The sequence below is a fragment of the Galeopterus variegatus genome, unplaced genomic scaffold, assembly GCF_000696425.1.
Source record: "Galeopterus variegatus unplaced genomic scaffold, G_variegatus-3.0.2 Scaffold266, whole genome shotgun sequence".
Classification (NCBI taxonomy): domain Eukaryota; kingdom Metazoa; phylum Chordata; class Mammalia; order Dermoptera; family Cynocephalidae; genus Galeopterus; species Galeopterus variegatus.
This window is the reverse complement of record NW_007726377.1, coordinates 573,712-587,653: the sequence shown is the minus strand read 5'-3', so window position 1 is coordinate 587,653 and position 13,942 is coordinate 573,712. Positions and strand designations below refer to the sequence as shown.

The window sequence follows — 13,942 nt, the reverse complement described above, 5'->3', positions numbered from 1 at the left end:
AAAAAAAAAAAAAAAAAAAAAAAAAAAAAAAAAAAAAAAAAAAAAAAAAAAAAAAAAGGCCTAAGACTTCTTTAAAGGTCACTAACAATTAAAAGAATCTAGTTCTTTACTTCTACAAATTCCAAAGAGGTTTAGAAGTAGACAGACTTTTGTTTAAAATGGACATGACAAAGAACTGACACCCTTTATTTGATTTACATAATAAAACCATCAAATATAAATCAAGAATTCCTCATCTTTACTCCAATCATCACAGTGAGGTAGTTCATACTGTCTGAGGTTAAATCTTAGTTGTACCCTTTATTGGTCATATGACTTTGGGCAAGTTATTTAACCTATCTCAGCCTCGGTTTCCTTATCTGAAATGGTGAGAATAATACACATATGATACCCAGTGTTCCTAATATTTAATTTATGCCATAACAAAAGTTTTATACATTTATACTAGATCAATAAAATGAGGATTCCAAACAAACATGTTATATAAATGTTTCCTTTTTATGAATTTTATAGTTTATTATTTAAATATTTAAATTATGAAGACGATTTTATTGTTCCAAAGTCCACATTAACAAATTATTGCAAAAAATTATTTTCTCAGATTACAAGGTTTAATAAATTTGTATATGCAAAGTAAAGTGTTTTATTGAAAAATGGGGACAATAATATTATCTAACATCAGAGGATTACTGTGAAGATTAAATAGATATTGAATGTAAAGCACTTAAGCACAGTGCTGTCCAATAGAATTACGATATGAAACACAAAAGCAAGTCACCTATGTAATTCTAAATTTTCTAGTAGCCACATTTAAAAGGTAAAAAGAAACAGGTGAAGTCAATTTTAATATTTAAGCCAGTATCCAAAGTATTATCTCAACATGTAATCAATATAAAAACATTATTGAGACATTTTATGGTCTTCTATTTTACACTAAATCATCAAAATCCAGTGTTAATTTTATATGTCAAATTTTGAGTTTTTTACATGTCAAAATTTTTACATGTCAAAAATTGAGTTTCGACTAGCTGTGTGTTTCAATCAAGTGTTCATTTCAATAGTCACATTGAGTCTAATGACAACCACACTGGATAACACTGTCTAGCATAGAGAAAATCATCCATTAATAAGTGTTAGCCGATATCATCATCACCATCACCATCATCACCATCACCAGCACCACCATGAGACTCTCAATTTCAGGATCATTCTTACAACCATAACAGGAATAAAAGAAAACAGCTTGCATATCATTGACTTGCATCAATGCACATACTATAAGTTAGTGTGAACAATCCTTACCTGAGTGACACCAATAGACTGACTGCACTGAGAGGATGATAGGCTGCCTAAAACTTTAAAGTTCTTCAGGAGCAGCAAAAACCCAGCAACTGCAGATTTTCGGGCATCAAGCTGGCTAGCTCAGGAATAGACAGAGATGTTAACAATCAGTACTAATTTCACAAGAATACACTTTTGGATGAGAAATATCCAGTTAGTTCTATACAGAGAAGGAATACATATAATAATGAAGTGTAGAGAAAGACAAACTGAATTTATACACTCAAAATAAGGCACCAGCTGTTCAAAGCAATTAGCAGTACAGAAATTCAGCTAATTTTTTCATTATCTATTTCACCTTATTTGTAAAGCATATTACAAATATTAAAAATACTTATCTGTATTTTATCCTGCTCTAAAGTCTATTATGTGAGAAATGAGAATAAGAGTGCTGAGCTGCATGATGTAACTCAAATGTAAGTACTGAATAGCAAAGGAAACTGCTGATTTTTGTTGTGTCTGAAGGAGTGCTTCCCTTCATGTGCTCCCTTTCTTCTTGGAGGAGGTACAGTACTAGGTGCCATGTAAACCCTCCATTCAGAAAAATGACACACTCATCTTCTGAGTCTGAACCACTAATTCATGTTACAGATGCCACAATATAACAATCTTGGTCTTTCAGCCATACCCTTGGGTGAGGAGTAACAAAACATGGTCAGTTCTAGAACAGAGATAATAGCATATGATTACTTACTATCCCTCTGGACACTTATGAGTGTATTATAATACAGCCAATGTGATATTAATTAGGCATACTATCCTCAAAGTACCAAATGCTTTCCACATATTACTGTCTCACAAAATTGTTAGGTGATGGTATTATCATCCTTAGCTTATATACTAAGAAACAAAGGAAGCAAGGTCAGGAGGCATTGTCTGAGCTCCAAACAGAGATTGGGCCCCTCAACAATTAATCTGGTTTACTAGCCACTACACATCACAATTCTAATGTTCACTAAAATGAGATTCTTAAGTATATTCTTCTTAATTAAGATGCTTTCCCTTTGGAACTGTTGCCAGCTCAAATTTCAGAGTATGTGGCACTAGAACTGTATCCTGAAAGTTATACTAGGGATGGTATAGCAGAGTACTTGAAATCATAAACTCTGACGTTAGATCTGACCTTGAACTTGAATCCTAGTTCCCACCAACTACTGTTTGACCTATGGAAAGTCACTTGTCTTCTTTAAGCCTAAGTTTCTTTATCTGTAAAATGAGGATTGTAATAATTCTCACTTCATAGGGTTGCCCTGAAGACTGAATGAAAAAAAAAATAAAACACTTAACACAATGCCTTATTTGATGAATGTGCTCTGTTGCGTTAGGAATTAGCATGATCACTGTGAACAGATGGTAATGAGAGATGGCAGGGATAACTTTTAGTCCTAACATTAAAAAACATCACTTCCTATGATCTCAAAGGATATTACATACCTAGCAAACATAGCTTTCCGAAGGACAACTATCAAGGAGTCTCTCATTGACATGCTGACTTTGAGAAGGGGCTGAAAGAAGAAAAATTAGTGGATAAAAAACAGAACAAGTTTGCTTATTAGCCTTAGCTCATTTCTACTCAATACTTTTACCATTTGGTTTATATAAGCGACTTTGGTTCTATTTTATATACATGTTGCAATGTTTATTACACTTAATAATGACATGAGTATACTTTAAAACATTAAATTGAAACTGGTTGTGAATGCCTTTATAAATCTACTGTACTGAATAATTTCCTGAGAGACTTTCAATTACTTCACTAATTTGAAAACGAGTCAAAGGAGAGAGAATAGTGTTATGAAGAGGAGGTAAAGTTCGAAAACAGTCTAGGTCAGTGCGCTTGCCCTTTTAAAACAATTTTTTAAGTTTCAGACTCAAGGGGAATAGAATTTTTTAGACATATGTACTTATTAAAAATGCATCAGACTTCCATTAGACAGTTAAACCCCAGTTTTAGTAAGTTATTTAGGAGTCAGAAGACTTACCTGTACTGCCTTAAGCAGCCCTTGGACAGTCTGAAGGGGCAGGAATGACAAATAGTCAAAAGTTTCTGTGACTTTAGAGGAACAACTCTGAAGAACTAAGGGTGCATACATAATGATATTTGAAAGCAGATCTGAAAAACAGAATCTATAATCAGTTGCCTCAAATAACTAATGATATTTGAAATAAAAGGAAAATAAATGTGGGGAAAGAAATTTTAAAAAGTCATTTGTTTCTTTTTTCAAGTAAGTCAAGTACACGGCAATAGAAATTTCAAGAGATCCTATAAACATTTTTCTCTGGTCAATGTAACCAGGATACTTTTACCTTTTCTCTGTGATAGTACAAGACTACAAAAACTAAACTGTCTAAAAGAAATGAAGAAACCCACTACACTGTCTGGACAAGTGGTACATCTTCATATTTCCAAACTAAAATAAATCAATAAATATTTATGAATTTTTATTATGAGCAAGCATAATATGGTCCTATTGGGAATATATAAAACATAAAATATGATCTCTCTTCAAGAATTTTAATAATGTAGTTGGAAGAAAAAAATATTTCAAAATAATTAGAGGTAAATAACAGAGCAATACCAAATATCTAAGAATTCCAACATAGTTTACTGCCTAATAAATGGTAAAGAGAGAGTTTAAACAGAAGTTCAAAGGAAAAAGAGATCATTATGAAGTTGTGTACATTAGGAAAGCTATGAAGAGAAAGAATTTAAACTAGGTTCTAAAAGATGGGTAACATTTAAATCTACATAGAACCAGAAAGGCCTACTACATGTAAAGGGAAAATATGAGTAGAAGTACAGGTAAGTGTAAGACACATTCAGAGGATGGTGGGGAAATCAGTGGAGTTGGGATAAAGGATTCGGAAAAGTAAATAATTGAAATCAATGTCAGAAAGGTAAGATGGGATCAAACTGTCAAGGAGCTATAGTACCAAGATAAAGAGATGATAATTTTTTTTTTTAAAATAACAAACTTATTTATTTTGGCAGTTGGGCAGTAAGGGGATCCAAACCCTTGGCCTTGTTGTTCTAACACTGTGAAGAGCTGATAATTTATTAAAGAACATACTGATAATTTTGGAGTGATAAAGTAGTATTTTAGGAATACTAATCTAGTGGCAATATGCAGGTTGAATTGCTACAGGTAGAAAAGAAAGCTGGGAAACCAGTCAGGAAGCTGTGGCAATAGTCTAAATTCAAGGTTACAAGAACAAGAACTAGGCAATGGATGCAAAGAGATGGGGAGAGGAGGGTATAAAAAGGATGAAAAAATAACAGTATGAGAGAAAGAATGAGAGAACTTAGGTAACAAGTGTGTTTGAGAAAATTAAAAGGAAAAAGATTATATATATATATATATATATCTCCAACAGGAATGAAGGTATTAAACTTGGGAAAGAGGATAGTCTTGACAGATTTGTGAGCCACACCCACAAAAATAACTGAAACCATGAAAATAGGTATGACATCTACAAGTAAGAGAACATATAAAAAGAGGAACAGAGTTCTGCTTCCCACTATGATGGAATAACAGCAACCAGATTTACCCTTCCACTTGAAACAACTGTAAAAAAGAAGTCAAATTATTTGAAACAACAATTTTCAGACAGTAGACAACAAGCAGTACAAGAGAGCGGTCCCTAAAAGAAGGGAAATAAATGACAACTACACAGAGAAATTTCCAGGCAGTAGCACTAGGAGGGGAAACACACACAGAGTCCAGTGGTCTTCCTGAGTTAAAGAAACAGAGTTTAGAAATCAGGAAAGCCGAGGCAGGTAGAATTCACAGGGCAGAGTAGTAAAAAGGAAAGAACTGCATGGAAAGAGAGCCCTGAAGATCTGCAGGGAGCTCCCCTTGGGTGTCAGCTGAGTACTGGGTTGTGTATGTGTGTGAGAAAACCACATTAGGCAGAGGAAAGAATCACAAAAAGAGCAGGTAGATCCATTCTCAGTGGTCACAAAGGACAGGAAATAGTTCACATTCACAAGAGCCAAAGTGGAGATACCTCATATTATACAAAGCTGAGTACTCAGAAAGGTATTGCTTCAATAGTGGAACCAAATTAGCCTCAGATTACAGGCTGTCTGGTCTTGCCTAGTACAATATAAAAATAATCACCAAAGGATAAAATGTTTTTTGAAAAAAATTAGAGCTTGAGAAAATTTGAAAGAGAAAAAATCTAGCAAACAATGTAAAATTCATACAATCTGGCATCCAATCAAAAATTACAAGGCATGCAAAGAAGTAGTAAAATATGACCCACAATGAGGAGAAAATCAATCAATAAAAACAGATCAGAAATGACACAAATGATAGAATTAGTAGTCAAGGACATGAAAAGAACTAAAATAAATATACTTCTTATATTCAAGAAGGTAAGAGAAGCATGACCAAGGATATAAATCAAACTCCTAGCCATGAAAATTTTACTAGATGAGATCAGCAGCAGATTAGACACTGAAGAAGAAAAGAATTTGGGAACTTGAAGATATAGCAATACAAACTCTCAAAAATAAAAACACAGTGAAAAAGACTAAAAAAAAAATCTGTTAGCTGTCTGACAACTTACAATGGCCTAATGTATGTGTAAGTGGAGCCCCAGAAATATGTGTGTGCGCACATGCACGCGTGATAATGTGCTGGCAGGTAGATGATATAAAAATTTCTACAAAATCTAAGAAGTTTGACAAACCCAACAACAAGAAACATGGAAAAAACTAAAATAGATATCATAATTAAATCCCTTAAAACTACTGATAAAGAAAAAAATCTTTAAAGCAGCCAAAGAAAAAAAGTCATATTACATAGAGAGGAACAAAGATAAGAATAAACCGACTTCTCCTTGGAAATAATGAAAACCAAAAGACAGAAAGCATGGTCTTCAAAATACTAAAAGAAAAAAAAATGTTGTCAATCTAGAATTCTGCCTATAGCCAGCAAAAATAACTTTCAAAAAACGAATGCAAAATACTTTTCTGACAGCAGATGAGGAGCATAAGAAATGTTAAAGGCAGTCCCTCAGGCAGGAAGAAAATGGTTACTAGGCAGAAATCGGAATCTACACAAAGGACTAAAAAGCACCAGAAATGGTAAACATGTGGGTAAAAATAGAAGATGTCTTTCTTATTTTTAAAATTTTCTTAAAAGATAATTAAGACTGTTAAAAGCAAAAGTAACAACAATATACTATGAGGTTTATAACAGAAATAGAAGTAAAAGGTATGAAAACAGCACAAAAGCTGCCACGGTAATAGGGGGTAAGAAATGGAAATTGTAATGTCCTTATACTTTATGTAAAGAGGCATACTACTTGAAGGTAGACTAGTAAGTTAAAGATGTGTATCATAAACCCTAAAGTGACCCAAAACAAAACAAGTTACAACTAATCAAATAAGCAAGATAAAATGGAATCATTAAAAATAAACTCAATATCAAAGAATGCAGAAGAAAAAAAAGTGAACAAATAACAGATGGACAAAATAGGAAACAAATAGCTAGGTAAGAATCTCACTAAATGTAGATGATCTGCCCAAAGGTAAAAGGCAGATTGTCAAACTGGATCAAAAACTAAGATACAACTATACATTGTCTATGAAAAATCCACATTAACTGTAAAGACATAAAGAAGTTGAAACTAAAAGGATGAAAAAGTATATACCATGTTAATACTAATCAAAAGCTGAAGAGGTAATATCAAAGTAGCCTTCAGGGCAAAAAATATTCCCAGGAACAAAAAAGGTCAATTCATAATGATTTAGAGATCAAGTAGCCAAGAGGATATAACAATCCTGAACATTTATGCTCCTGATAACACTTTCAAAATACATGAAGCAAAAATGGATAGAACTGAAGAAACAGACAAATCTACAATTATAAAGTCAGATATTTCAATACTCCTCTCTTAATAATCAATAGAATATGCAAATAGAAGATCAGTAAAGATACAGAAGACTTGAATAACTCGATCTAAGAGAATTCACTTTATACAAAGTGTGTTATCTAACCACAAATTACAAATCATTAACAGAAAGATATCTGAAAAATCCTGAAATACATAAAAACTAAACACCACACTTCTGGCCAGCCTGTGGCTCACTCGGGAGAGTGTGGTGCTGATAACACCAAGGCCACGGGTTCAGATCCCATATAGGGATGGCCAGTTGCTCACTGGGTGAGTGTGGTGCTGACAACACCAAGCCAAGGGTTAAGATTCCCTTACCGGTCATCTTTAAAAAAAAAAAACCAAAAAACACCACACTTCTAAATAATCCATGGCATTAAGAACAACTCACAAAGGAAATGAAAAAGTATTTGGAACTGAATGAAAATAAAAAAATTTATGGGATGTAGCTAAAGCAATGTTTAGAGAGAAATTTAGTTTAATGCTTGTATTAGAAAAAAAGAAAGGTCTCGGGCCGGCCCGGTGGTGCACTGGAGAGTGCGCCGCTTGGGAGCGTGGCGGCGCTCCCACCGAGGGTTCAGATCCCATGTGGAGACAAGTTCCCGCTCACTGGCTGAGCGCGGTGCGGGTGCAACACCGAGGGTTGCGATCTCGTTGCCGGTCCCCGGTACGGGCACAACACCAAGGGTTGCAATCCTGTTACTGGTCACTAAAAAAGACAAAAAGGAAAAAAAAAAAAAAAAAGAAAGGTCTCAAATTAATCACCTAAGCTTTTAACCAAAGGAAGAGCAGATTAAACTCAAGGTAAGCAGGAGAAAGGAAACAAAAAAAAGTTGAAATCAATGAAACTGAAAATAGAAAAACAATAGAGAAATTCACTCAAACCAAAAGCTGGTTCTTTGAGAATTTCAATAAAATCCATAAACTTCTTGCCAGACTGATCAAGAAAAAGAGAAGAGGCACAAATTACGTCTATCAGGAATGAGAAAGGGGCATCAATACAGATCCTAGAGACATTAAAAGGAATATTCTTAACAACTTTATAGTAGTAAATTTGATAACTGAAATAATGATCAAATTCTTTGAAAGATACAAACTACCAAAGTTTACTCTGAAGATATAGATAACCTGAATAGCCCTATACCTATTAAAGAAACTGAATTTGTAATTTAAAATCCTTCCCACAAGCAGAAGGAGACCTGGAATATCGGGAAGAAAAAAAGAACAGAAAGGGTAAATATCTAGGTAAATAAATAGACCAGAAGTTGGCAAACATTTTCTATAAAGGGCCAGAGAGTAAATATTTTAGGCTTTATGAGTCATATGGTGTATGTGACAACTACTCAGCTCTGCTGGTATAGAGTGAAAGCAAGATAGATAACACATAAACGAATAAGCATGGCTGTGTTCCAATAATACTCTATGGACTTTGAAATCTAAATTTTTCATGTGTCATGAAATATTATTCTTTTGATTTTTTCAACCATTTTCAATGCAAAATAAGCCCAAAACATGCAAAAGTAAAGATATTATAAAGAATAGAAATCAATGAAATTGAAAACAGAAAAACAGAAAAATCAAACCAAAAGCTCATTCTTTGAAAGATTATTAAAACTGACAAGCCAGGCCGGCCTGTGGTTCACTTGGGAGCGTGTGGTGCTGATAACACCAAGGCCACGGGTTCAGATCCTACATAGGGATGGCTGGTTAGCTCACTGGGTGAGCGTGGTGCTGACAACACCAAGTCAAGGGCTAAGATCCCCTTACCGGTCATCTTTTTAAAAAATAATAATAATAAAAAAAAATAAAACTGACAAGCCTCTAGCCAGGCTGACAAAGAAAAAAAGAAAAAAGACATAAATCACTGATATCAGGAACATCTTGATTCGCAGATGACACAATTTGTACATAAAAATACTAAGGAATTACAAAAAAGCTACTAGAACTAGTAAGTGAGTTTAGCAAGATTGCAGGATAGAAGGTAAGTATTAAAAAAGAAATTGTATATCTACTTGCTAGCCATTAACAATCAGAAATTGAGGGCCGGCCCGTGGCTCACTTGGGAGAGTGTGGTGCAGATAACACCAAGGCCATGGGTTCGGATCCCTATATAAGGATAGCCAGTTAGCTCACTTGGGAGAGTATGGTGCTGACAACACAAAGTCAAGGGTTATGATCCCCTTACCGGTCGTCTTAAAAAAAAAAAAAAAGTCAGAAATTGAAATTTTTAAGAGTACCATTTACAACAGCATTATAAAATATCAAATACTTAGAGATAAATCTGACAAAAGACATGCAAGGCCCATGCACTGAAAACTACGAAACCATGCTGAAAAAAATTAAAGACCTAAACAAATGAAGAAATATACTATGTTCCTGGGACCAAATCAAAACTAAAGTTTTTTTTTTTTTTTTAAATAAAAACTGACATGCTGATTCTAAAATTTATTTGGAAATGCAAAAGACCTAGAATAGCAAAACAATTTGAAAAAGAACAAAGTTGAAAGACAATAATATCCCCAAAAGAAATGAAAGCACATGTCTACACAAAAACTTATACATGAATGTGCATACTAGCTTTATCTGTGATAGTCAAAAATTGAAAACAACCTAAAAACTATCCACAGGTGAATGGATAAACAAGTTGTAGTTATATCTGTATCATGGAATACTAGTAGCAATAAAAGGAACCAACTACTGACACATGTAATAATCATGGATAAATCTCAAAAGAATTATGCTGTGTAAATAAGCCAGACAAAAAAAGAGTACATACTGTATGACCCCATTTACATAAAATTCAAATATATAGTATTTAATTTATAGTGACAGAATGTAGACCAGAATGAAGATGGGAGGTGGGGAGGAAGAGAGGGATGGAGGAACAGATTACAAAGAGGCGTTACAAAGCATTTGTGGCTGATAAGCAAGTTCACCTTGACTGTGGTGATGGTTTTACAGGTATACATATATCAAAAATCATCAAATTGTTATACTTTAAGTATGTGGAGATTATTGTACTTCAATTATACCCCAATAAAGCTATAAAGAAAGGAAAAGAGGTAGAAGGAAGTATCAAGTACTGAACTTTGTAGAATCCTGACATTTAACGGCCAAAGAAAGAAAAGGAATCACTAAAGGAGAATGACAAAAACTGGTCACAAGCAGGATAAGAAGCAAATGATTACACTTATCAGAAAACCTATCTAAAAAGTTTCAGGGGAGACAGAGAAATTAAGAAAACTGATGACTAAGAAAAGGCCAGCAGATTTAGACATTAGGAGATATATATTAAAAACAGCAAATTCAGAGGTCACCAAAGAGAAAAGCACTGAAGTTAGAATGTCAGGGGTTAAAAGACTGGGAGGTAAACTGGCAGCAAAAGGACAGCACTCATTTGAGAAGTATTTAAAAAGAGAGATAGAGAATGTTGATGCAAAATGGAAGTTTCACTCATTAGTTTAAATGCTCCCTTCCTTACTGACAAATATTGGCTACTTAATAACCACAGACAACATAAGTGGATTCATGTTTTACTGGCATCATAATCAAAGATATTGCATTAAAATTTTTTTTCCCCAGGACCAAACCATTATGACATTTAAATGAAAATATTCCTAAGAATTTTATTCATCCTTTCGAAGTTCAATACCTAAGAAATGACTGATAGGAGAGGATGCTCTGGTAACAACCCTGTTGAGGACTTGCTCCAATATTTCTTGTCTGATCATCTCATGGATCTAAAAAGAACAGAACCAATAAAATATTCCTGGATGATTGCCAGCTTATAAGTCCATCAATGTATGGTAGACCGGATAAAGAACAGTTTGGACATGGGTAAAACTCAACTGTTTATTTCACAGACAAATCAGAATATAATGTGAATCATCTGGAAAGACAGAATCATTCAACTTTCCCCTTGTTCTGTGCTCAGATAATTCATTAGCAAAGTAAATACCATGTTTATTAGCCTAAAAGTACAGGTCATACGAAAATAATGCTACATGTAAGGTCTATCATTAAATAGGAATAATTCCACATGCCAACATCCATATTTCTGACAGTACATATAACTTTTATTCTAAAAATTAAAATGTAAAAGTCCATGAAAATTTCTAGAAACCTAAAAAATCTTCACTAACCCCTTCTCAGTTTCTAGAAGCATTGGAGTTGTCTAAAAAAAAGACCTGTTCTGAATTTTCACTTGGATTTTAGTTAAAATTCTTACTTGAACTTGATTACTTTGAGGTACAAACTTCTTTCAGACTTCAAACTGTTAATGACTTGGTAGCAATTTACATACTCTACAAATGCCTTGTCAACAACTATGTGAAATCAAATGGAACCTAAGTTTGAAAAATATAAATTTAAAAACAAAAACTTATTCTAAGAATGTTTTACACCATATTATTGTTAAAAAGGGTCCTTTATATCATCAAATACACTTTCAACTCTTGAGGACTCTTCTATGGCATTTACTTCATAGTTCTGGATCAGAACACTATGTTTACATTTAGATTAGCCTACAAATAACATTTTCAGCAGACACTTTTGGCATGTAGCCACATTAAATAACTGAATGTCAAGAAGACACTTTAGAGGAATCACTAGCAAAGCAAAGTTGTTGGCCTCAAATATGATCTAGCTTTTTTATTTGAAAGGAAATGAATCTTTGAAAGCTGTTTCAGAAATTAAGTTGAGATAACAGTCATAATTTGGTAATGATGTAAAAAATGTAAATTTCCCATTTTAGATTCTTCAAAAACACTAAATCAATAAGCTTGATTCTTCAAGCTTGATGTTACAAATTATTTTTTGTACAAGGGTATAGCATTAAAACAAAATAAAACAAAAACCAGAAAAGATTTACTGCTAAGGAAGAAGAGAAAACTACAGAAAAGCTACCTTATATTTAAACTTCCAAGAAATGATCAAAAACAATAGTAATAAGTGGAATAAATGAAAAACCTACATAAAGAATGAGAAAGTAAGTGCACCATCAAATTAGATCTGTAATGTTCCAAAACCATCCCAATCTCTGTCATACATACTCTGTCAAACTGCTATAAACTCAAATCTCCTTGTCCTCCAAACTCCCAGGCAAATATCATACCCAATTTATAATATTATTTAAACAAAATTAGGAAATGGTTGCCAAACTAGTGTTTCACCTTAAAAGTTTCCAACAGGATATTAGCTCCCAGCTTACATGCCTGCTGGTTTGGCATTCTAGAAAGACTTGGATTGGTTTCAATAGTTTTTCCGTCAAGAATCTTCCTTGGCCCATATGAATCCATTAAAATGAAACCAAGTTGTACCAGGCCCTGAATAGCATGATCCCAACTATGAACACTGCAAGAAAACAAAAGTTAAAAAAAAAAATTTAGTACAATACTTTATACTCTGCCATGTCACACAGTTCCCAGACTTACACTGGATAACCAACACACTCTGCATATGAACTTTTTCTTTTTTTCTCGCATCCTTATCAAGCAGAATTCTGAATTTCTGGATATACAATAATGGGAACAGTAGACACATGGTCTCCACTGACAGAATACTGGGAAAATCCAGAAACTAGGGAATATTAAAAAATATACAGAAGAAACTACATATTTCAACATAATGACCATTAGAGACTCCCATTAAGATTTCATGACCAGAAGTTAATTGCTGCTGCTTCTATTCCTGCCATGACACTGACAACATACATATATATACACACAAATTTGCCTCCCTGCCTGGACTAAGATTGTCTAGGGTAGAGGTCATAATGTAGTCATATTTTTACCCATATTACCTAGCACAAGACTGGCAGACAGAAGGCAGTTGGTAAATATTTATAGCATGAATGGATGAATTATATGGATTCAACAGCATGAGCCAAAACTGCAAATAAACCTTTTGTAAAGCAGTAGAATCCTTGGTGGTTTTATACCACTATAGGGGAAATGATAAGCCTATGATAACCTTTATATCATTATACCTACCTGTTAAACAGCAACAAACTATAACATAGCACTAAAGAATAAAGGAGATAGTTGTGAATAGATTCTCATAACATTTTGACAGATTTAAAAATATTCACACTCTGGAGAGCCGGGATCAAGATAATAAACTAAGCATTTGCTCCATTTTTCCCACCCCAAATATCTACAAATGACAAAAAAGATATACACGTGTATGTATATGTATACATAAAAATATATATAGATGGTACATTTATATTATAAACAGTGTGTATGTATATATAAACAGTCCTCAACAATGGTTCAACTTGTGATTTTTCAAATTTACCATGGTGCAAAAGAGATATGCATTCAGTAGAAACCATAATTCGAGTACCCATGCAACCATTCTGTTTTTCATTTTCTGTATAACAGTCAATAAATTACATGAGATAGTCAACACTTTTATTATAAAATAGGCTTTGTGTTAGATGATTAATGTAAATTTTCTGAGCATGTTTAAGGTAGAATAGGCTAAGCTATGATGATCGGAAGTTTAGGTGTATTAAATGCATTTTCAACTTATCGACATTTTCAACTTATGATGGGTTTATTAGGAAGTAACCTTAAGCTGAGGAGCACTTTTATTTAATAATATATATAAATGGTATGTATACAACCTACAAAATGTGGAGAAATAAGAAGAGGTTTTTTTTTTTTTTTTTTTTTTTTTCGTGACCGGTAAGGGG

The 13,942-nt window shown here is 33.5% G+C and overlaps 1 protein-coding gene across 2 annotated transcripts in view; it reads right to left on the bottom strand.

Moving 5' to 3' along the window:
• FANCI (Fanconi anemia, complementation group I) overlaps positions 1-13,942 on the bottom strand; it is an 89,933-nt gene that overhangs the window by 30,202 nt on the left and 45,789 nt on the right. For both annotated transcript variants that reach the window (XM_008566725.1, XM_008566726.1), the window contains exons 12-16: positions 12,417-12,597; positions 10,898-10,985; positions 3,324-3,454; positions 2,776-2,846; positions 1,303-1,417 (exon numbers count right to left, since the gene is read on the bottom strand). In XM_008566725.1, coding sequence (XP_008564947.1) covers positions 1,303-1,417; positions 2,776-2,846; positions 3,324-3,454; positions 10,898-10,985; positions 12,417-12,597 — 586 coding nt within the window. The remainder of the gene's footprint in view (positions 1-1,302; positions 1,418-2,775; positions 2,847-3,323; positions 3,455-10,897; positions 10,986-12,416; positions 12,598-13,942) is intronic.